We start from the raw sequence: 22492 nt of genomic DNA on the forward strand, positions 1-22492 counted from the left end.
AGCAAGATTTTTTTTTTTTTTTTAAGTTTTGCAAGTAAATCATATGGAAGATAACATGTTGGGTAAAATGAGTTTGGCTTCAGTGCAAAGTACTCATTTAATACATGAACATATTCAGAGAATATACACATTTTGCATTTGTTTATTGTTTATTATTTATATATATATATATATATATATATATATATATATATATATATATATATATATATATATATATATATATATATATATATATATATATATATATATATATATATATATATATATATATATATATATGTATATGTATATATATATATATATATATATATATATATATATATATATATATATATATATATATATATATATATATATATATATATATATATATATATGTATATATATATATATATATATATATATATATATATGTATATATATATATATATATATATATAAAAAAGACAGCAGAACTGACTAACTGTAATACAATATTCAACATCAGTAGGAAAGGTAAAATGCATTACCTACTTGAAAATGTGGGAAATACACACAAAACAAAATGCATCTCTTTAAACCACAGCAATGCAAAAATTTTCCATTCTTGGCATCAAAGCACCAAAACAGTCATTCAGATATGAACTTAGTACAAACAAAAAGGCACTTTATGCTTCTGCAAAATGACTGCTTGAAAACATAGCTAATTTGACCTAATTCTTCATTCTTTTATACAAACAATGACAAGTATTTGAAGATTAAAGTAAAAATATTTTCTCACCAAAGCTAACAAACAATGCAAAATTGCTGATGGAAATTTTATAAACTGTAGATTAGTATTAATAGTGCAACATCACATGGTGTGTAGATGGTTGGAATGCCTAGTCTACAATGTGACATGCATAGTGTAAGTTAGCAACAATATGCTGGACTGCTGCAGGTTACAGACGGTAGCTGAGACACAATCTGAAGCAGAGATAAAAAACAGTGAGAACATTCCACGTTAAGCATACTGAAAATCAGCAAGAATACATGTCGTCACTTATCAAATGAGCACATATGTTCAAGTGGTTTAAACAGAGCTCTGAACCTTCTTTCATTGCAATTATGTCACAACAGTTGTTTACTTAACTTTAAAGGTAAAGACATGCTGCCTTTATCAGGTGATCAGAGACAGCTTGAGGATTTGTTGTGGTGGAGACTGATATCTGTCTCTGATGGTAGCATACTATATCGCAGCAGGTTAGAAAAGATTGCTTTGGTATAGAGACAGTGGTTTTTAACAGCATAGCCTTAAGTTGGCCTGCACCATATGAAAAGAGGAAGCCGTCATAGTCTAGTGAACAATTCATGTGTTTGCCTTTTTTCCCCATAAACAGAAATATACAGTAAGCAAGTTGAGAAACATGATAATTTGTGACACTGACTGGATGGATATCACATGAAACAACCAACTGGGACATGAGGAAGAAGCATAGCTGAAATGTTGAAAGTGAGGCATTAACATTTTACATACATATTGTTCCCCGTTTTTTTTTTTTTTAATGTGGTTGACCAGGATTTCTGTTTTAAGGAAAAATAATCAGTTTGCAAAACAATTTTATTCAAAGTTCTGTTCGTTTTGGCTCTGAGGAAGTTGCGTAACATTGCTTCTCAGCTCATACCAAACAAGCTACAGTCACACACGCATGAATGCTCGTCTTTCATTAATGTCACTTCTAATAACAGAGCTGATTTCTTAGTTTAAGTTTGAATATAAAATCGCAACAGGCAGAAATAACTTGGAAACTTATTGCAGAAATATTGATTTCATATTAACTTCATTACAAGACATTTTCTTTTAATTTTGAATTCTAATTTCATTAATCTTTCAATTCAGATAATTTTAATTTGGTACAATGTGAACATTTAATTGTGGACCCTCGAGCTACATGTTGTAATTAGCCTTTCTCCTGTCCGGTTAATCCTTTAAAGCTAAACTTAGCCTAAACCACTACATTTAGTTTTCAAAAGGTGGAACCATCCATGATAACCAGCAGAAAATATAAAGTTTGATAGCTAAATTCAACACATGTACTTACTTGAAACCTCCACAACACAGCCAGTTTGCTCCCATAACAATAGACCAATCTATCTACCAGTGCGTTTTGTAAGTGGCTTCACTCGTTCAAGAAATCAAGGCACTGGCAGTTTGAACGCAGAATAATGTTAACACGCTCCGTAGACGTCTCCTGAAAAGTGTTTGTCATGCTGACTTATGAGGCGGCTGTTTAGGGGAGTGACAAACAGTTTAAAGCAACATTCTTGATGTTAAACATCCGATAATCAAAAACGAGGTAATGCAGTGGTTTTACTCCTTTGAGGTGTAACATGTTTGATGAAACGGCATATTGCAGCAAAGGTCAAACATTTCAAATACTGAGAGGATTTTTTTTTAAGGCTCGTCTCAGAGAAAGAGCATGCAAAGGGCCTATTTCATAAGCTAAGGCCATCTGATTAACAGCCACTTCACATCGACCTCCATAGCATAGTTTTTAGAAGGATCATTTTGTTTTTCACATTACTGTACTCTTCTCCTAAACATCACTTCAGTGGATAAATATATTCACACATAGATACCTCTCACTTGGTCCTTTGCATGTTCATGTAGTAGCAGAAAAATTCAAACTTACATTGTAAAAGTCTTTTTTTCTCTTAAATCTTAGTGTAAAATGTTCAGATTTGGTCTTTCATGGGAACGAGCAGAGATGTTAACCTTGCTCTAGATTCTCAGTCACTTGCACTGCAGAGTAGGTGGGTGCTGATGCCTGCCGGGTGAAGAAAGATGCAGCTCTTTTCGGCTTTAAGCGTTTGATTTCTTTTCCTGAAAGACAGAAGCGGATGTTGTAACGAAAGAATCTCCCCTTGAGACTTTTCCCACCTTACTGAATAATCACACTCACCATCATCCACGTAGCTGATGGTGTTAAGCGAGTGGACCCGACTGCACACAACGCTGCCTTGCCTGTGCAGCATCCCGCGCCGTCCTCCACGTCCATTCCTGGTGCTGCCCTCTGGCTTACCGGCCTGCTGGGACACACTCACCTCGCTGCCCTCCTGAGCTGCAGCGCCGGCCTCAGATGCAGACTTCAGCTCCACGCAGAACTCAATAAACCCACTCATTAGCTCTGCCTGTCACATGAACGTACACACACACACACAACACAAAACAAAATCAAGTCTAATTTTTATAACTTTAGATAAACAACAACAACTATATCTCAATTTCAGCATCCAATGAAGAAGGGAAAAAGGGTCAGACAGCTTTTCCTGGATTAAAGCCTTACTGTCTCTAATGTTATGTAACATCTCTTCACCATCTGGTGGCTCAAACAGGCTTTTTCAACACAACAGTCCATGATGTAAGAAGATTACAACTGCCGTCCTCTCCAGCAACTTAATATTCTTGTTCCAATTCGCAAACCACGGAACAATCCCGAGAGTTATTACAATTCTGCAAACACCTTCTTACTTGTTTTGAGTAGATCTTTAGCAACTTGTTGACAGGAACACCATCTTCCTCTCCATCAAACTCTAACCACAGAATGTGTGAGTCCCCCTCCTCCTCTGGGTAGCTGTGGTCCCAGGAAAGCTCGCTGAAACGCAGGCCAAGGAGCACGTGCTGCAAGAAAACGTGATCAACCAGAGAAAGCAGGTAATTCCAGGAGAAAATTGAAAGACTTAATTCAGCTGTGCACAAAGGAGTGTGTAGCCGCTGCCAGGGATTACCTTTTCCTTCACATCCATCACATAAACTCCATCTAAGCAGATCCCAACGTTGACAGCTTTGCGTTTTCCCCGTTGGAGAATTCCCTGTGCTGGTTTGTCAATTTCCCCAAAGAAGAAACCGCACCTGTGTGTGTTTAAAGTTTACTCAAACACAAAAAATATCAACTATTTTTGGCAAAAAAAATGTTTTAAGTAGACTACTTCCCTACCCATAATAAGGTAGAGTGTGACACATGCTGAGGTATTGCTGCAGGAGCTGTGTGGGCTCTGGGGAGTTCCCAACAGATGTTTGGACCTTCATGTACTCCTCAAAGAGCTTATGTTCCAGCCCTGATTGACGGCTCGAGGTCCCTCGTAGTGTGGAGAAAAAACCTTTGCTACCCATGACAACATGTGCAGGCAGGAAAGCAGACAGTTTCTTCTCCCTGTGTACAAAAGACAACAAAATGTTGAACTGCATTAAGTCAACGATGGATGGATGGATGGATGGATGGATGGATTAAACAGGCAGTTCTCAACCTTTTTGCAACACAGTACCACTTTTAAAATGTTTTTCAGCCAAGTACCCCCCTACTAATGCAAAGTATTTTTGGTTATAAAAAAGACATGAAATACAGCACTTTGTCACATGTGTTTGGCTTATTAAACTTTAACCATGCTATTACGCTTCAACCAGGACTCCATTGTTTGCATTGTCAAGGCGACAGATACAAGTTTGGCTCAATTCAAGTCGGAATGTGGAATTTTGGGAATGAAATGATGTAAATCTAAATGTACATTCAGTTTATGAATGTACATTTAGATTTATTGGAATTTATTAAAGTTTTATATAATATATTCATATTATTTTTATTTAAGGATGTTTTAAAGAAGAAAAGACACATGTTTTCAAAAAATTTCATGTACCCCCTGGAATGCCCTGAAGTACCCCCAGGGGTACGCGTACCCCCGTTTGAGAAACAGTGGATTAAACAATCCAATAACATCTATCAAAGTAGCAAATACCTATTAAACATCGATGCAGTTACACTGTAATTTTTATGACAACAAAAATTTCTTATTTATAACTTGATGAGGAAAAGCTCATGTTGAAGGATGTTGCAGCAATAAAGTCAGTTTACACTATATCCTGCTTTAATATGTACAAATGAAAATTCATTCTCTCAGATTTTTGTTTCACTATTTGAGTCCTTTGAAGCTGAATTAACAGATGTTTACAGTGTTTTTTTGTTAAGACAACAGATCACTTTTTCAATGAAATGTCTCATTGAGCTACTACATCTAATCAAACCAAAACTGTGTTTTGGCAGAATCCATAGTACTGACAAATGTTGAATCTTGATTCACAATATGTTATATTTTATCCTACTCACACTTGTGACTTTTACTCCTAAAAATAAGCAGACAAATGAATCAAATAAAATTAAATAAAAAATACTTTATTAATCCCCAAAGGGAAATTCAATTTATAAATTAAAAAACTTAAAATTTTAAATAAATTTAATATAAATAAAAAAAAAAAAAAAAGTATTTATAAATCAATTTATAAATAAATTTAATACATTTAAATTTACAAATATTGGTATTGTTGAATTCCTATAAGAACAACAACTAGTCTTTTCAAGTTTGGTCTTTTTATATCTATGGTGTTAAACAGACTTTGTCAAATACATACAGTATCTACAGTGTAACTCCTAGTTTCTTAGTTAGAAAAAGTCTATACAGAAGTGACACAAACACACGCCATAATGGTCATGCTGTTTTGTCCATTCTTCTACTTCCAAACCACGAGGAAAATCTGGCCTTAACACTGATACTTGGATACTTTGACAAAATACACTTAATCTAGAAGATAACTTCCATGTGCAGGCAGGTGGACTATAGTCTCACTCACTATAGTCTCACTGGCGAGCTTACCTTACAACAGTAGTGAATTGTTGGCTGTCCAGTACAGTCCCCTCTTCAAGGGCAAGACATAAAGCTCCAAGACCTGTCCAGTGTTCAGGGTCGCAGGGGTATCGTCCTGTGAGGATGTTGCTCTTGGCCTCCTCATAAAGAAGTCTCAACACGCCTTCGTCCTCTATCTGACAGCAGTGAGACAAAGTCAATAATTATTTAACTAAAAAAAAGGGTTTAGAGTTTGCATATTACTTTTAATTTCTGTTACTAAAGTTGATTAAAATAAAGTTTATTGACTAAATCTAATGATTTTACAATAATAATACCAGTTCCATCACACATGATTATTATGTGGGTTTTGAACAGTCCTATAATAAATATGTAAAATAAAAGTACATTTGTAGGTCAGTGACTTATCTGAAGCTAATGAAATGCTTTTGCTGTTTTATAGAATAAACAGTGTGCTCCACTTTCAAAGTCATCATTTTAGAGTACAGGTCACAAGTGACAACATCCAAAGTTTTGCTTCCATCTAAAACAAGAAGTCATTGGCCTAAGAATAAAATAAAAAATTTGTTTTGGAGCATTAATAATACCTGCAGTTCCTTGGATTTAGGATAAAACACGTTGCGTCTGTATTGCAGACATGGTTCATCTGAGGATATAGCAGAGGACAATGATGCATCAGTGTTTGGTGGTTTTCACATCATTCAAATTGACACTTGGCGAGATTCAGCCTCACTCAGAGTGGAGGAGTGATAGTGTAGACAACTCAAGCCCCCCCTCCAGCCCACTCTGCTCTGATACACAGGCCTGCACTGTGGGTGGAATCTACTCCACATAAAGACACGTACCAGCATTGAAGTGATTACACAATACATTTGCAATACTTAGCATTATTAATGGTAAGCTGTCACCAGTGTTTGACACTGCTGGATCATAAGCACCTGCCACAACAACATGTGTGGGCTGTTCAACTCTGGACTGATAAAATTAGGACTAAAATAACACCAAGCTTTCACCGAGTACCTCACATCTCACAGCTCCTCAAATATGTGTGATGCTTCAACAAATGTCCACTTGGATGAGTGATAAACAAGAACTTTTCTTTCTAAAAATTCGGCTTTTCTATCGTGTCGCAGTTAACTTCAGTGTGCAGACGCATTTGTTTCTGATTCATTGATGCTGCATTGTAGAACATACTGTAACTCACTGTGATACACTGCATCAGAAAAGCTGCTGTAATCCTCGAAGGACCGTTATTATGTATGACTCTTATGTAACATCATATTACCATATAACTCCCCAAATAGATTATAGAGATTTTGTAAAGGATAATGAGTTACGCATCATAACACATGTAAACATTTTGACCACAACAAATGTGATATTTAACAGTAAATCACCAAATTTCTCTTTGAACCCAGTCCTTAAGTTGCATACTGTGGATTCTCCCTGCGTGTTTCTTTGAAGGATGTTGCATAAAACAGATGTTGTTTTAGTAGATTGTAGCTAAATTAAAGGATATATATATATATATACTCATATTTTAACATTCTTAAAACAATCTGCTGCTCAGTTTTGAAAACCACCATATAATGGCTTCATAGTTACATATACAGACTCTGAATTTCAGTTTTACCAAGAGAATTTGAAAGTCACCGCCTCTGTTTGATTTGCTTACAGTAGCCTGTTCATCCCAGAGCCAAGGCTGGGACAACTATACATGCTCACACTAGTTACTCTAATATGAATGTATTCACAGTGTGGGAGGAAATCAGAGCACTTGTAGAAAACAACTCAGGCATAGAGAGAATATGGTAACTTTATACCAAGTACTTTAGTACACCAGCAGGTTCAGAGTTAAAACAAACAAAACATTCTTTTTGTAGGGCAAGGGCACAAACCAGGTTTTACCTTGCGAAATGTCATCCTCTGATGCATCTGTGAAGCGGTACAGCAAGTCCTGCCACTGTCGACTTAACTTATAAGGTTGATGCCTCAACTTTAACTGCAGTTCTGAAGAATAAGGAAGGAAAAAAGTAGGTCAATGACTTATCTGAACTTTTTTTTTTCCCATTTATTATCTAGGATAAATCTATATGCTCACCAAGCAGTGGAGAGCAAAGCCAGAAGGCAAAGGCATCTGGCACTGAATCGGGAATATTGAGAGCCTCGCGAACACTACGGCCTAATTCCTGTACGGTGACGCTTCCAAGCCCTTCTACAGATAAATGTACTGCACTGTCACCAAACAAGTATACAAGCACATCTTGAGCTGTGGGAGCAAAGGGAAAAAACAACATTTACAAAACCAAAACATCTTGTATAAAAAGTACAATCTTTAAACATAAAATTAGGTGTTATGCAAACATAAAATCCCCTTCACGGGCTTGATGCACCATACCACGTGTAAGTGTTGCAGAGGAAGCAACGCTTCCTCTTTGTGAATGATCATCTGATAAATCTGGAGGAAAACTGCAGTCATCACCTTCCATCTTTAGTCTAAAACACAAAGATAAAATCCTGAGAAATCTTGGATACAGTAGCACAAATGTAAGAATTACATACTTTATAGATGAAAAAAGTCCCCATTCTTCATCTTACACTGTTATAATACATTTATGCGAGTTTGTTGGTGAGAAGAAAATCAGTTGGAATCAACGTGATGCAAGATATTGTTTGCCTCATAGTCATATCTGCTTAGTTCTACTCTCCTAACACTGCTGATTCACATCCTATTAAACTCTATCTTATGTGATGTGCTATATACAGACTACATGGAAACAACACATTTGTTGCAAATATCTGTTTCATGCCTGCAACTCAAAAGATTATCTAAACCAGAGGTGTCAAACTCCAGTCCTTGAGGGCCAGTATTCGGCTGTTTTTTGTTTTTTACCTCTACCAACACACCTGATTCAAATCAAATGGATCCAGCAGGTTCTTGTTAACCTGTGTATTAATTTGACTCAGGTGTGTTGGAGCATGGAGACAAAAAAAACCTGCAGGAAACCGGCCCTCAAGGACTGTAGTTTGACGCCTGTGATCTAAACCCTGTAGCTCTGATGAATGGGTGATCAGCATCTGGAAAGGCCAGGTCCTGAACTAATTAAACGACAGCATGGTATGCAGACAGAATTATATATCTTGTCAGTTAAAAAAAAAAAAAAAAAATCAAACATTTTTATTGTTCTCTTTCATGTAAGTTGTGCATGCACAGCTGATGTATTTATTTATTTTCCTATTGCAGACATGTACAGAACATGTTTACATGAGTCACATACACTTAGCTATTGCTTGACAGCTGCTTCAAAGAGCAATAGGCAGATAATAACAATAACTGATGTCTGTTTTATACAATTTCCACTTCATGCCTTGTGTAAGTTTAGTTTAAATATATATAAATTAGTTATTTAGCCCTCTTCTCACTGGAAGCCAGCGCCATCATGTGGATACTAACTGGGACAGATCATGTACAGTCTTCTCCATCCCAGATGACCGCTGGCCTCACCCTGCTGATCTGAGGGCTTCATTTGGCTCCAACAAGTCACTGTTACTCAGACCACTTTATAAAGCAACCTAACTTTGGTCATTTCTGATTGAGTTACAGAGACGAAACAATAACAGAGGTCATCACACTTGACATAGTGTCCGCAGGGCAAACATTAGCTACTTCCCCAAGTTTAACAGGATTGTCTGAATATGCACAAATACAATTAAAACAAAAAACTACCAAGATATTCCAAGGAATATCACACAACAGCTAAAGGTCATTTAAAGACAGTGGGGAAGGAACAACACAGTGGAAACGATTATGATGCCAAACGTTTCAGACCTATAACATATGATCCATTAGCCTGCTGAAAACACTAAAACCTCTTTAGCCCATCAGCTAACACCTAAATGTTTTGTTCAATGGTCTGTTAAAAGTATATACGAGAGCAAGTGTATGTGTTATACACTTACCTGTCAGATGCAGTAAATCGCTGTCCACTCTGTTTTTTTGTTGTTGTTTTTTTTTTTATATGAACGGTATCCTGCTAGTTTCGGAAAGAAAATCTCCACAACAAATCGCTCTTACTTCCCTGGCATTTGCTATTAGCCAGACGCCTAAACTAGCTTTCCGGGCAGTCGCAACTGTTACGGTGTGTGCGGCCGCTGAACGAGTCCGTCCTTTTGAATCATTCTTCACAAGCGTTACTTTAGAAGACTTTTAACAGCTGTGACTGTAAAATTGTTCAATTAAAATGTTACTGACATCGTGATTAGCAAATACACCAAAGTTTTTGTTCCTTATGATTTGAAATGGCGTTTAATAACCGACCGTGTTGGACATGCTCAAAAGAATCCGATCCCGAAAATGAGTCGAAAACAGAATCGAATGTCAGAAACCGCGTCCTCATCTGGTCACGTGATGAAGACGTCATTGCATCTGTTAGCAGCAGCCAGAATTTATTATGATTATCTGCTGCAGCTTTTTGCTGTCTCATATACAAAACAAGGGATTACAGCCACAGCAAATCCCTAATAGTTGTGTGAGCAGAAATACAATAAAAACCCTGATGCACTTGCAAAGTCATAGCCTCTAAATGTCTAAAGCAAAGTTGTTGCAAGTTTCTTCTCCTATTGTCTCAAATGAAAATACACAAAGACAGTAGGATATATTGTGTCTTCAAAAGCTGTTTTTAACTCATTTTCATTTTAAGTTTTAACTAAAATTTTAGAGACATGTTTAATTATTCAGTTCAAAACACTGTTGGTTGACTATTTCTGATCAATAAAACCAAACACTTGATTTAAAAAAAAAAAAAAAAAAAAATTGTTTCAGCTTAAAAGGATAAATGATGGAACAAAATATGAATGTTTGCATGAATAATAAAGCTTTTCTATGCTTAATAAATAAACTACAAGAAATTAAGGAATAATACATTACGAATCTATTCCATTATCCAGAAAGTATTTATACGAACACAAACTGGAGAATGTTTTAAAATGTGTTTTGAATGTGTCTTTGACCCATTATTCTTTTTTTTTCCTATTTAAAGATGACGTGCATTCTGAGCCTTTGCACAGTTCAGTTTGCAGCTTACATCTACCTGATGCAAGTGGGTGAATGCAAGGGCAGCAGGCCGGGGATTACAGCGGCAAATGGGCTTAGCAGCTTTAACAAAGGTGTCAGAACAAGGGACACACTTGATGGCTTTGACTGCATTACTGACATCGATTAGGTGAATATCCCTAATCTTATTTCTTCCACTGACTTGAAGAGAGAAAGGAAGAAGGAAGCATCCTGGAGTGCCTGTTATGACGGCTACAATATCATCATGTCTGAATATGCGTTATCTGAATCAGAAAAAGAAGAAAAAAGTGACTCCACTCCAGAAGGCGTTTAGTAACTTCAAACTTTAATAAGTCATCTGTTAAATTATGTTATAATCCTGTTGCGCAGCAGAGCATTTGGGCTTCATGGCTCTCTACAGTCAGCTTAATATCTTCATGTTTATAAGACCAGGGAATAATTTTTGTACACTGCCTCATCAAATACTGCTTTTTTTAATTAATTGAGTGGTGATTTTTTTTTCTTGCTTTTGACAAATTATAGGATTGTCAGGATGCATTTAGCAGTGCACGTCACTTTCAAAAGCAATGCAGTGTAAACAAATACAGTACAATGAAGGATAAATCATTTGTGTAGCTTAAATAATAGGAAAAATAAAATAGATATGTGACAAAATTAAAAGGTGTTGTTTATTTTGAGGCTGTAGATTGTTTTAAAAAGTGTTCCAAAACCAGAAGAAATGGTGGGTTTATTATAACTTTATAAGTCCCTTTTCCAGCAATGAAAATACCGGGGTGGCAATTGAAGGGTTTTCATTATTCTTACCTGACATTTTATTTGACAATAAAAAAAAAAATGCTATCTCTAACTTGATGAAATTTGTAGAAATTTATTATTTGTGTTCCTCTTTAACTTAAAATAATTTATTAGTTGCCCTCTTTTTGTAAAAATTATTTACATGTGTGTGTACATTATCAATGGTTTATTTGGTCGCAGGGGCGCCCTCTTCAGGAGTGCCTTCTTGCACCTGGTTTTTAAGCAGGAGTAAGTTCAGCACAGGGCTGAGGTACTCCATGGCGGTGTCCTTCACTCCTTTCTCCAGCAAGTAACCTTCTGTCTCGATCTCTGTGTTTTCCTTTCCTGCAACGGCTTCCATGGAGGTCTGCAGGAAGCGCAAGCTCACCAGCACCGAGCCCTGTAGGAAGATGGACAGACAAGAAGAGCCATGTGGGTTTGAACACAACAAATCATCAAAGCCCATAAGAACCACTGTCATTTTACAACCCTGTTCCAGCTAAATGAATCCCCAACAAGCCAATGAAATATCTTTAATGTCATCGTAAAAGAAAGTGAAAGAATTATGGGACCAATGGAGGATCTTTCAAAGTTCACCTGTAGGAGGAAGATTGACAAAACACCAGCCCCAATGGTGTTCATCAAGCCCATGTAGTAGTGAACTAGAGCCTCTCTGCAACCTCGAAGGTAGATGTTGAGCTCTTCAGTTTGGTAGTCATAGTTATAGTGAGCTGAGTTGTTGGTAAGGTGGTACTGGATGCATGGCCGTGGAGAGCTAGGGTTACAGCAACTGAATGGGACACCATCCACCAAGTAACGGCCATCCACATTGCTCTTGATGCGGCTAAAGAGGAAAAAATTAAGATTAGTATCAGTTACTTAATCACTGGTGGTCTTTAGAAACAGTACTTTGATCAGATGAAACCCACTCTGCTGCATCTACTTACTCTTTCACTTCCTTGGAGTTGAAATCAAGGTAGCGGTTGCTGATCCACTGGACCTCAAACCAGTCCCTGAAGTCGTTGTTTCCACAGCACTGAAACTCCATCTGCAGGTGATCGATGTTCTGTTTCTGGAAGCAGCGGCCTGGGGTGTCTGTGTCTTTGTAGAAGCGGATGCCGTTCTTCAGGCCGACCTTCAGCGAATACTCCAGACTGCCTTTCATTGCATAGCTCATGATGACAGATAGAAGCATGAGCACGGTGAAGAAGCAAGACACGGCAAAGTAGGGCTTCAAGAAGTTCTTCCAGCGAGGAAACTTCCCAGCATCCAATGCATCCTGACAGATCTTTGATGCAAAGTAGTTGATGCCCAAGGAAGCCAGACCAACGATCATGAGGGTATTGGGCACAATATGTATATCTGTGTTATCCATTACCTGAAAAAAAGTCATGCAAAAATGTAAGAAATACAGATTCTATGTACAGAATCGTAATGGGATGTCGACAGGGAACACTGTTAAACATTGTTTTGTTCTGCATGGCAGCCTTGGTTTTTAAAATTACATACAGCTTCAAGAAATGGTTGCAAATACTTTCCAAAGACCTCAATAAGTTCCAGTTTTTACCAAAGTTTCAAAGTGTCACAGAACATTCAAGTAATCAGATGTTAGTCTTAAAGATCATTTTTCCATTTCATACCTTACTATAAGTTGTTAAACAGGAAATAAAATAATCTTTCAGCAATAGTTTCAGGTTTTAACGCAAATCTCTGTAGACGTGCTCAATTCTTCCACCCAAAACAGGTTCATCATTTAAACCACTGGGTGGCACTGTAACAAGAGTAACTATTATTATTTATTTCTAAACCATTGCTTAAATCCATTTTTTAAAAACATAAGCAACAATATTTTTATAGACTCTTTAGTTTCCTCATTGTGGTCTTTTGATTTCTGTCACATTTGTGTTAATGATCACATTTGGGTCATGTGTGTCCCAACCCATCTACAGCATTTTTGTTTATAATAACATGCTTTGTCCCATGTTTTGTTTAACCAGCAATCACTGAGTAGTGAAGACTACTTGTCAATAATACATTTACAATATAAATAAACATTAAAAACAGAAAAAAGTGTTAACATTCAGTTTGACAAGATCTATAAATTACAAGAGCAGGGATGAATTACAATGTAACAATGACATGAATATTTTTTGCATGTTTTAAGTGCTCTTTCTTTCTTTTCCTGTTTATATTAGGCTGGTTCATATAAAATAATAAAACGATCCAACTAAGATTAAAAAAATAAAATAAAACCTGTAAGTTTTTCACTAATGCAAAGAAGACAGCCTTATAAAGAGGGGATTAGCTTGATTAAGGCTGACAGAGCCTGGTTTATGAAATGATTAGTCAGGATCCAAAGTGGGTCACAGGTGTATCTGTCTCTTGTTGTCCATAGTAAAGGATTTTCCAGTGATCATATCACATAATATAGCATTGCTTAGAAAACAGTCAAAGCCCTTTACCACAACGATAAATAAAGATAAGATGATTTACTTGTACTACTTTTATGCAAATTAGCTGAATTACATAACATCCTTGAAAAGAAAACTCCTTGAACGTTTATATTCATTCCACAGCATCACCATGGTAACTCAAAATTATTAACCATTAACAACAAGATATCTGCTTTGTTTGCACCACATCACAAAAATAAATGTAGCTGTAACTTTAGATTTTTTTCTTTTTAGATTTTTCTTCCCGATATGGCCTCAGTTGCTCTTCATACCCACTGAAAACCGCACTTACACTAAACTTGATTCTACTTTTGGTGTTCAAGGAACTGTAAGTCTCTGTTATTTTCAAGTTACTTTCAGGTGTGTTTCAAAATATTAACAAAGAAAAGCCTAAACATACAGTGATTTGCTAGTATGCAGTCTATCATGTTATACTTCAAGTACCTCTGCCCTCCTGCGGAGCTCCGTCTTGAGGAGGCACCCAAGGGTGAAGGTTGTGGCCCCGGCAACTGTGGCACACCAGGAGAGGATCCACAGTCCCTGGGCCAGCTTCACCCTTTTTTGAAAGGGGAACTTCATCTTCATCACCACCATAGTTGCAGCGAGGGAATCCGAGTCTTACCGGGGGAAGAGGGGAAGGAGAGCGACGTGGCAACGGAGGACGATGCTGTTTTTGGTCTGCGAGAGAGGAGGAGAGGTGAGAGGCAAGACTCCAGAGGCTTAGGGATGAAGATATCACAACTGAAGTACAACACTCAATTTCAGAACTAAACCAGTGACAACAGTGTGAACACACACTGAACATGCTGATAATAACGTCACAAGAAAAAAACATTTAAAATATCATTTTGAGACTTTTGTAAAATCCATGGAGATTAGAGGTTTTCAGCTTCACATCTCAAGCAGAATGTCCTCAGTACACCGAAATTAATGCAGCAAAATTCACCTTATTTGTCTCCCCAAAATGTGCTGAAAAAAGACCAGTTATCTCCACCGACCACTTTGCACCTTCCAGTGTGCCACACAGTGGATTTGGCACACTGGATTTGGCAAACCTGGATGCTGGGAGCGTCTTACCACTAATACCAACCTATCCTATTAAAACTGCTCTGTGGATCCAGGCCAATGTCTGCTCAGCATCCATTACTCATAGAGGGTCATGAATGACAAACCAAATTGAATTTGACAGGGAGATATTGGCCATATTTAGCACATAAGTAATTATCTGTGTAACAATGATCCTCGGGACAAAAGTTCAAATATGAATACGTCCAAGTTTACAAGAATAGAGGACATTTTTCCGAGTATTTCACTTTCTTTTGTTCGTATTTGTTTTGCATTTCTACAAATGTATTTTTATGAACTCTAGAGGATAGAAGAGAGTTTGGAGGAAAAAGCATGCAAAGCATTCACAATATCTAACAATAAAGATTATTTATGAAAAGTTTATAGAGAAGGCTAATTATGCAGGATCTGTTATTAAATTTATTTTATATCAGGAATGAATTATTAAAAAAACAGGCACATTTTTTTTCACATGCAATATTTTACTTCTACGGACATACACAGAGACACTTTTCATTGTCTTTAATATTATTAGACTTTTTTAAGTTTCTTTATTTTATGTATTCTATAGAAAAATATTTTTAAATAATATTTTGTCATATTTATGTAATAGAAATATTCTATAAAAATTGACTCGTAAAATTTTCTTTTCCTGTTTATCACATGCTGGTAATTACATGTATGTGTATATATGAATTTTTAGTGGCAATGTGTTGGGTGACTCTCCTATGTCCATTGAAGTAGCAGAATAGCTATCTATGGTATATATAAACATACCATCTTAACTACATATATATATATATATATATATATATATATATATATATATATATATATATATATATATATATATATATGTTATATATATATATATATATATATATATATATATATATATATATATATATATATATATATATATATATATATCTTCAGATAATAGTGCGAAGAAAAAACACCCACACTTACACAACTTCTCCCCATTTTTTTGTTAAATTGCTGAACAATTACTGGACCATAATTATGTTAATTAATCCCATACCTAGTGACAACATATAACATACAGTGTAGCCACCTAATGCTGGTCGGACATAAACAAAATTCGATAAATATGCAAGTATCAGAAATGAATTTGTTTTGTGCAAGGCCAAGAATACCTATTGAAAAAGAAAAAAAGAGAAAAACATATTATAAAAAACAACAATAATAATTTCATATTGTCTTATTGAAGAGTAAAGAGAAAAGGAGGGATGTCTTTTGTGCATCATGCATGTCTTCTGGCTGTGTAGGCCTATAACAGCATAACTAAAAGATGGCTGAAGGACATCTAAACCAGCCCAACCAATAAGTTTCATCTAAAAATAAGTTATTATTAAAATCCGGTGAGTTAATAAACTTGTTCTTGGTATATTTATATATGACTGTTCATCCAAAAGTTCTCAGTTTAAAATAAAATCACTGCCAACTGACTGATATTAAAAGAAATATTAGCATACTAATCTACTCACATAAACAATAAGAGACATATGATAATCATTATTGACAATAAAGCAGGTAATAATACTGTTTATAATTCTATTTACCATTGAAAATATTATTGAAATGGACATTTGTCCATTTCCACAGAGCACATGCATAAAAGATCAGCTAACTTATAACAGTGCTCACTAAACCGTTGATATGTCGTAATGACTCTGTAAAAGAAATAAAACATTCTATCTCACACTTTTAGTCATTTCCGTCCCAGACTTTTATCTGATGGTTGAATAAGCAGTTGTATAAGAACTGCAGTTCCCAACTTTAATTTAATTTGCCAACAATTTTTTCCACTTTCTGATGGTTAGTACGTATGTCTGCTCTCACTTTATAAAACCTATTTTCAGAAACAATAAGAAGCGTTAAGGTGTTTATTTCTGCTATAAGACAGATTGACAAGAAATAAATAAACTGATCAGAAACTTAATATTTTCTCATTTGCTTTATTAGACACAGAAAACACATTGATTTGCTCATTGTCAAGGACATTTTTAAGGGTTAATAACGGTTACTAGAGGAGAAACGTATATAGGACGTATTTGTTTGTGAGCACATTTAAATAAAGGAAAACTGATTTTCTATACATTTTTTACATTCTTCCTAACACATATAGACAAATACATTCAGCTAAGCACAGTAAAGCCACTTAAGTAGACTATATGAAAACATAACCTTTCACAAGAAAACAAACACACAATACTGACTATTTTATGCTCAAAAGAAAGGAAACTGATGTATCTATTTACATATACATCTTTGCATCAACAATATTTTTATTCTACCGCTAAATAGTTTGATCTGAACTCTAACAGATGTCTCAGTGTACATATTATTTCATCTGCTTGCATCCAATTACACAGTACATATCTTTATTAGTAGGTTTGAGTACACAGAGCCCACTGTGAGGATTTAGCTAGTGTCAGGCTATGGGAAACACAGCAATTCCTGCAGTTTATAAAGGAACAGATAATTAAATACATTATGATTTCACACACAGTGAATTATGCTTTCATGTTGCTGTCACAGCTGTGTTCGCTCCCCTTTCAGCACCTCCTCTGGAATCCCTCCTACCCAGCCATGCACCCCAGTCCTGCCCGGATCATGTCCCTCACCGGCAGGTGGATCACGTATCAAGTGGTTGAGCATCTGCTCAGCTGAGTGCAGGTTGGCCAGACTGCTGTCCAACTCTGGCTCCCTGCTCTTTGTCAGCCTAATCACAGTGTCCCTGTCGTCACTCATTCTCCAGTGATGAATGATCTCATTATTTAAATCTTCAATGGCTTCGTCCTCTGAGTGATGGAGGTTCATCATGGCCTCTGTGCCTCTTAGCTCTTCTTGCATGTGATGGCGCGCTTGAGGGATTTCTTCCAGGCTCGCTGACCTGATCAGGATGGTTGACTTAAAGTTCGCATGTGTGGCAGTCCTGTAGCTCTCCTCATCTTGCACGATGTGAGAAAAATTCTTGAAGCCAAAAGGGCAGGAGTTGGTGTGTGGTGGTGACATGAAGTCACTGTGAACAGTGAACTGGAGATGAGGTATCTGCAGTGGACGTGGAGAGGGTCGTCTAACTAAATCCTCACCTCCTGACTCACTGTCTTTGTCCATGTCTGCTTCCTGCTGTCTCCACACTCTGTTTGAACCCGTCAGAATTAACCGGGGGGTCTCTTCTCCCATCTCTGACCAGTCAGATTCCTCCTCTTCTGGAACTGACCCCAAAGGCAGCTCCTGTCCAGTTTTGTCTTTTCCGTACTTGTGGCTGTCCATGAACTGAGCCGGAGGGGGAGGGATGGGAGAGAGAAACTCAGTAACAGCATCATCTGACAGAGAATGAAGGTTGGTTTTGTGCAGAACTGATGTTACCTACGGTGGGCAGAGATCATATTCTGATCAGTTAATCAAATATAATAGAAAGTCAAAAGTTAGAAATGTTTCTGATGAATAAAATCACAAGATTAAAATGTTGCATATGATCCATATAGTTTCAATAAGACTCATCAGTGTTTAAATTAGATTTATTATTACTCAAAGGGGACAGAAATTTTTCAGTAATTCTAATTGTTCTATTTGGCATTTCCTGACTGGAATTAAAAGAGAAAGGTAAAAATCTTACATTTAATGTTTCCATACTGTTTGCAGATGTTGCACCAGTGAGCTGCTCAGTCAGCTCAGAGATGCGCTGATTCAATCGTGTACGTTCCTCTTCCATATTTTCAGCCTAATACCAAAGGCACAGGAACCATAGTTATCACAAGAAATCTCTGGTTAGTAGAAGGTCTTCAATGTACAGTACTTCCACAAAAGACTTATTAGTGAATATGGATTTTTGGAACTGATTCTTTGTGTAAAACAAAGTGAGTGAAAAGATTTTACTGTCTCACCACAGAGTGAAGCTTTTGCTCTAGAAGATTATTAGTCTGTTGTGTAGTGGAGCAGTCATCGTGGAGTCTAAAATGAAGCAGAGACCATTAGAGAGAAATAATAGTAGGAAGTAATAGAGACATGTAAGATCGTAATATGCAGCAATTATCTTAAAGTGCATTTTTCACCTTTTAAACCTCTCCATCAGGTCATTGAGCTCAAGACGCGTCTTGTGAAGTTCGACCTCCAGCAGCTTTTGACTGCTGATGAACTCTTCGCCCAAACACTCCATCCTCACAGCTGTCTTCAACAAACTCTGATGCAGACCCTCATTTTCATCTTGTAGAATCCTATTAAATGAAAATGGACTGAAACTCTCATTTTTGTTATTAAATAAGTCATTCTTTCTAGCATTTAGCCAGTTAATTTATTTGTATAATAACCCTTAAAGAATGAGATCACACTTACAGGATTCTGCCCAAATCATCTGCCTTTTCCTGGTTGAAAAAAAAAAAAAAGCTTAGATGAGTGTATGAAAAATAAAGAAAAAAACTGTGATGTCACATTGATTTCTACTTCTATGCATAAGTAATCTATTGTTCTGCAGAGATTCATCTGTATTCCACCATGCTGTGCATGCAGTTGCCAAAATCAATAAGAAAAAGAAAATGAATGGAACATTATTGCATAACCAGCTAAAGAAGTTCAAAAGTTCTGACAGCTATGGCTTTACTGATGTTTTTTTTTTTTTTTTTTAGTAAACATAGCACATTTCATGCATAAGCATAGTCTTAAAAGTAATGCCATACTTTGTGTGCTGATGGACCAGTGAAACTGGTCTGCTCCTCATCTTGACTGAAGGGACTGTTCATCTTCCTGGGAGGCTCTTGCTTTCTTTGTGAAATTGGACTAGTGGCAGGATGCCCTTTTAAATAGATGTGCTCATCAAGGCTATCATTCTCAGGGTCATTCATTTTGGTTTGGTTAGGATGTGGTTTAGATTCTGGGTGTTGATCTTGATGATGACTTGTATTGTAGTAATTTCCATGGTGATGCTGACAGCCTAAGTGATGTTGGTCTCCATAGAGATGTTGATTGCCTTGATCCAAAAGGTCTTCATGGTGGTGATGACGGTCAGGAGAGTGGTGCTCCCCATGCTTATGAGCTTCAGTATGATGGATTTCATGGTGATGCTGATGACTTTCACTATAGTGATCTTCATTGTGATGTTGATGACCTCTATTTTGTATGTCTGTATGGTGATGACCTGGACTGTGATGGTCACCATGGTGATGATGATGGCCCGGACTTTGGTGGTCCCCATGAGGATTGTGAGGATCATCTCTGTGGTCTTCAAGAGGCTGAAGATGTGTCTCACTGTGGTGGCTTCCATGGTGTTTGTGATGAAGTTCATTGTGGTGATCTCCATGGTGATGGAGATGAGCGTCACTGTGGTGGTCTTCATGGTGATGGTGATGAGATTCATTGTTGTGATCTCCATGGTGATGATGATGAGCTTCACTGTGGTGGTTTCCATGGGAATGGTGATGGCCAGGACTGTGGTGGCCTCTATGATGATGGTGATGAGACTCACTGTGGTGATCTCCATGATGATGGTGATGAGACTCACTGTGGTGGTCGGCATGGGGCTCAAGAGGAGTTTCACTGTGGCAATGTCCATGGTGATGACGGCGAACTTCATTGTGACGATCTCCATGGTGATGAAGATGATGACGGCCAGGACTGTGGTGGTCTCGTTGGTAATGTTCATGTGTTTCACTTTTGTGGTCTTCATCGTGCTCAGGATACCCTGGACCATGATGATCTTCGTTGTGCTGCTGAGATTCTTTGTTATACTGTAAAGAATGATGATAGCTTGGACAATGGGGGTCTCCATGGGGATGCCGATGGGTAGCAGCACTGGATTCACTTTGGTGATGATCCACATTGTGGTGGCCTTCATGATGAAGATGATGTCGACTTGTGTGGTCGCGATGGTGATGCTGACGAGCCTCTCTGTGGTTGTCTCCAAAGTGATAGTGATGTGATGGACTGCGGGCATCTCCATAGTCACTGGTTGGACTGTGGTGTTCATGGTGATGAGGTGTAGTAGGGCGAGATTTTGGACGAGAACTTTGGTGCTGAACTGAACTGTGATGACCTTCATGGTGATCTGGTATGGTTTGGTTGCTTTCACAATGATGAGTCGGATTAAAAGGATCTCCAAGGTGTTGAGTGTCATCATGGTGGGCTCTGTGGTAATGGCCATGAGAATGGCATTGGTGGTCACTGGTGTTGCTGTGTTGTTCACCATGGTGAGGAGTTAGTTTGAAGCAGTCTCCATGATGATCTTCTCCATAGTGAAGATCTCTGTTGTGATTAGTGGAATTATGATGTCTTCCATGACTGACAGGACTGTGTTGGTATCCATGTTGATTGTGATGACTCATGGCGTGATGATCTCGGTGGTGATGTTGGTGACTTTTGGTATGGTGATCTCTGCGATGATGGTGATGAACTGGACTGTTGTTATCTTCAGGATGACGATGATGGTGACTGGAGGTGTGGTGGTGGTGGTGATGATTGTGATGGCGCTTATGGGAAGGCAAATGTGAGGGATGCTCAGAGATTGGAAAGGATGAATTACAGCTTCTAGACCTGTGTTTCACATTATGGGGTGGATTTGAAGAATGGTGACTATGTTGATGGACACACTTAGAAAGTCGAGAGGAGTGGGAATGCGTGCTTCCACTGGAGTGCTTGCTGGAACAGACTGAGTTGGCACTTGTAGGTCGACTGCTCTGCTGTTTGGGTTTCTCAGTGCTGCTATCTCTCTCCTTGGATCGAGCAGAGACTTGTGCATCTGTAACCCCAAGGCTGGTGAGTCTCATAGGGCTGAGCACCTGCCGAGTGATCTCATTGAGAAATGCAGAAAAATTCATTTTTTCTTTTGATAAATTCTTCTTGGCTTCATTTTTTATCTTTTGTGGGTCATTTTCCATATTTCCATTCCTTTGTCTGTCTTTGGATGCTGGGAGCTCTTCCATTGATTTGGCTTTACGGAAACTTCCATCAAATCCCTGGTTTCTCGTACTTGTTCCTTTGTTCTTCGAAGCTCCCTTGGTAGAGCCACTGCGAGAGGACTTGCCTGTCTTTCGTTTCTGCTTGGGATGAGGCCGGTTTACATTCCTTCTTTTATCTATCAAAGGAACTGCGTCGTCTCCTTCTTCAAGGTACCTTTGTTTCCCAGAAATGTCAGTGCAAGACTGAGAATGCTCAGGGTTCTTAGGAAGATATCTCTCTGAACAGACGCTGCTGCTCTCCGTGGACAGGCTTGAAGAGGAGGTGAACGTCACAGAAGAGGAAGAAAATGAGGAAGAGGAGGAAGATGATGGAGAAGAGGAAGAGGTGGAAGAGGAAGCTGATGAAGATGATGATGAAGATGATGAGGATGAAGAAACACGCCGATGCTTTTGCTTGTGGCGGGAATAGTGAAGAGAATGAGTCTCTTCATTGTCACGATGAAGACGGTGGTTTGGTTGGTGATCGCCAACAACGTGTTCGGCTGAATGAA

The 22492-nt window shown here is 37.6% G+C and overlaps 2 protein-coding genes across 2 annotated transcripts; both read right to left on the reverse strand.

Annotated features, from left to right (window-relative positions):
* Positions 1–532: 532 nt before the first annotated feature.
* frmd8 (FERM domain containing 8) lies at positions 533–9750 on the reverse strand. Its single transcript, XM_079247561.1, has 11 exons — positions 9619–9750; positions 8057–8154; positions 7760–7927; positions 7567–7668; positions 6246–6304; positions 5668–5834; positions 3960–4175; positions 3751–3874; positions 3494–3643; positions 2925–3153; positions 533–2845 (listed from the first exon to the last, which is right to left on the reverse strand). The coding sequence occupies exons 2-11, from the start codon at positions 8145–8147 to the stop codon at positions 2733–2735; spliced, it is 1419 nt and encodes a 472-aa protein (XP_079103687.1). The 5' UTR covers positions 8148–8154; positions 9619–9750; the 3' UTR covers positions 533–2732.
* A 1943-nt stretch (positions 9751–11693) lies between these two features.
* Positions 11694–14553, reverse strand: rom1a (retinal outer segment membrane protein 1a; the record flags this gene model as incomplete). Its single annotated transcript, XM_079247448.1, has 4 exons — positions 11694–11906; positions 12104–12350; positions 12454–12884; positions 14404–14553. The coding sequence occupies 4 exons, from the start codon at positions 14551–14553 to the stop codon at positions 11694–11696; spliced, it is 1041 nt and encodes a 346-aa protein (XP_079103574.1).
* Positions 14554–22492: the final 7939 nt, after the last annotated feature.

The sequence above is a fragment of the Telmatherina bonti genome, assembly GCF_933228915.1.
Source record: "Telmatherina bonti genome assembly, chromosome: 10".
Classification (NCBI taxonomy): Eukaryota; Metazoa; Chordata; class Actinopteri; order Atheriniformes; family Telmatherinidae; genus Telmatherina; species Telmatherina bonti.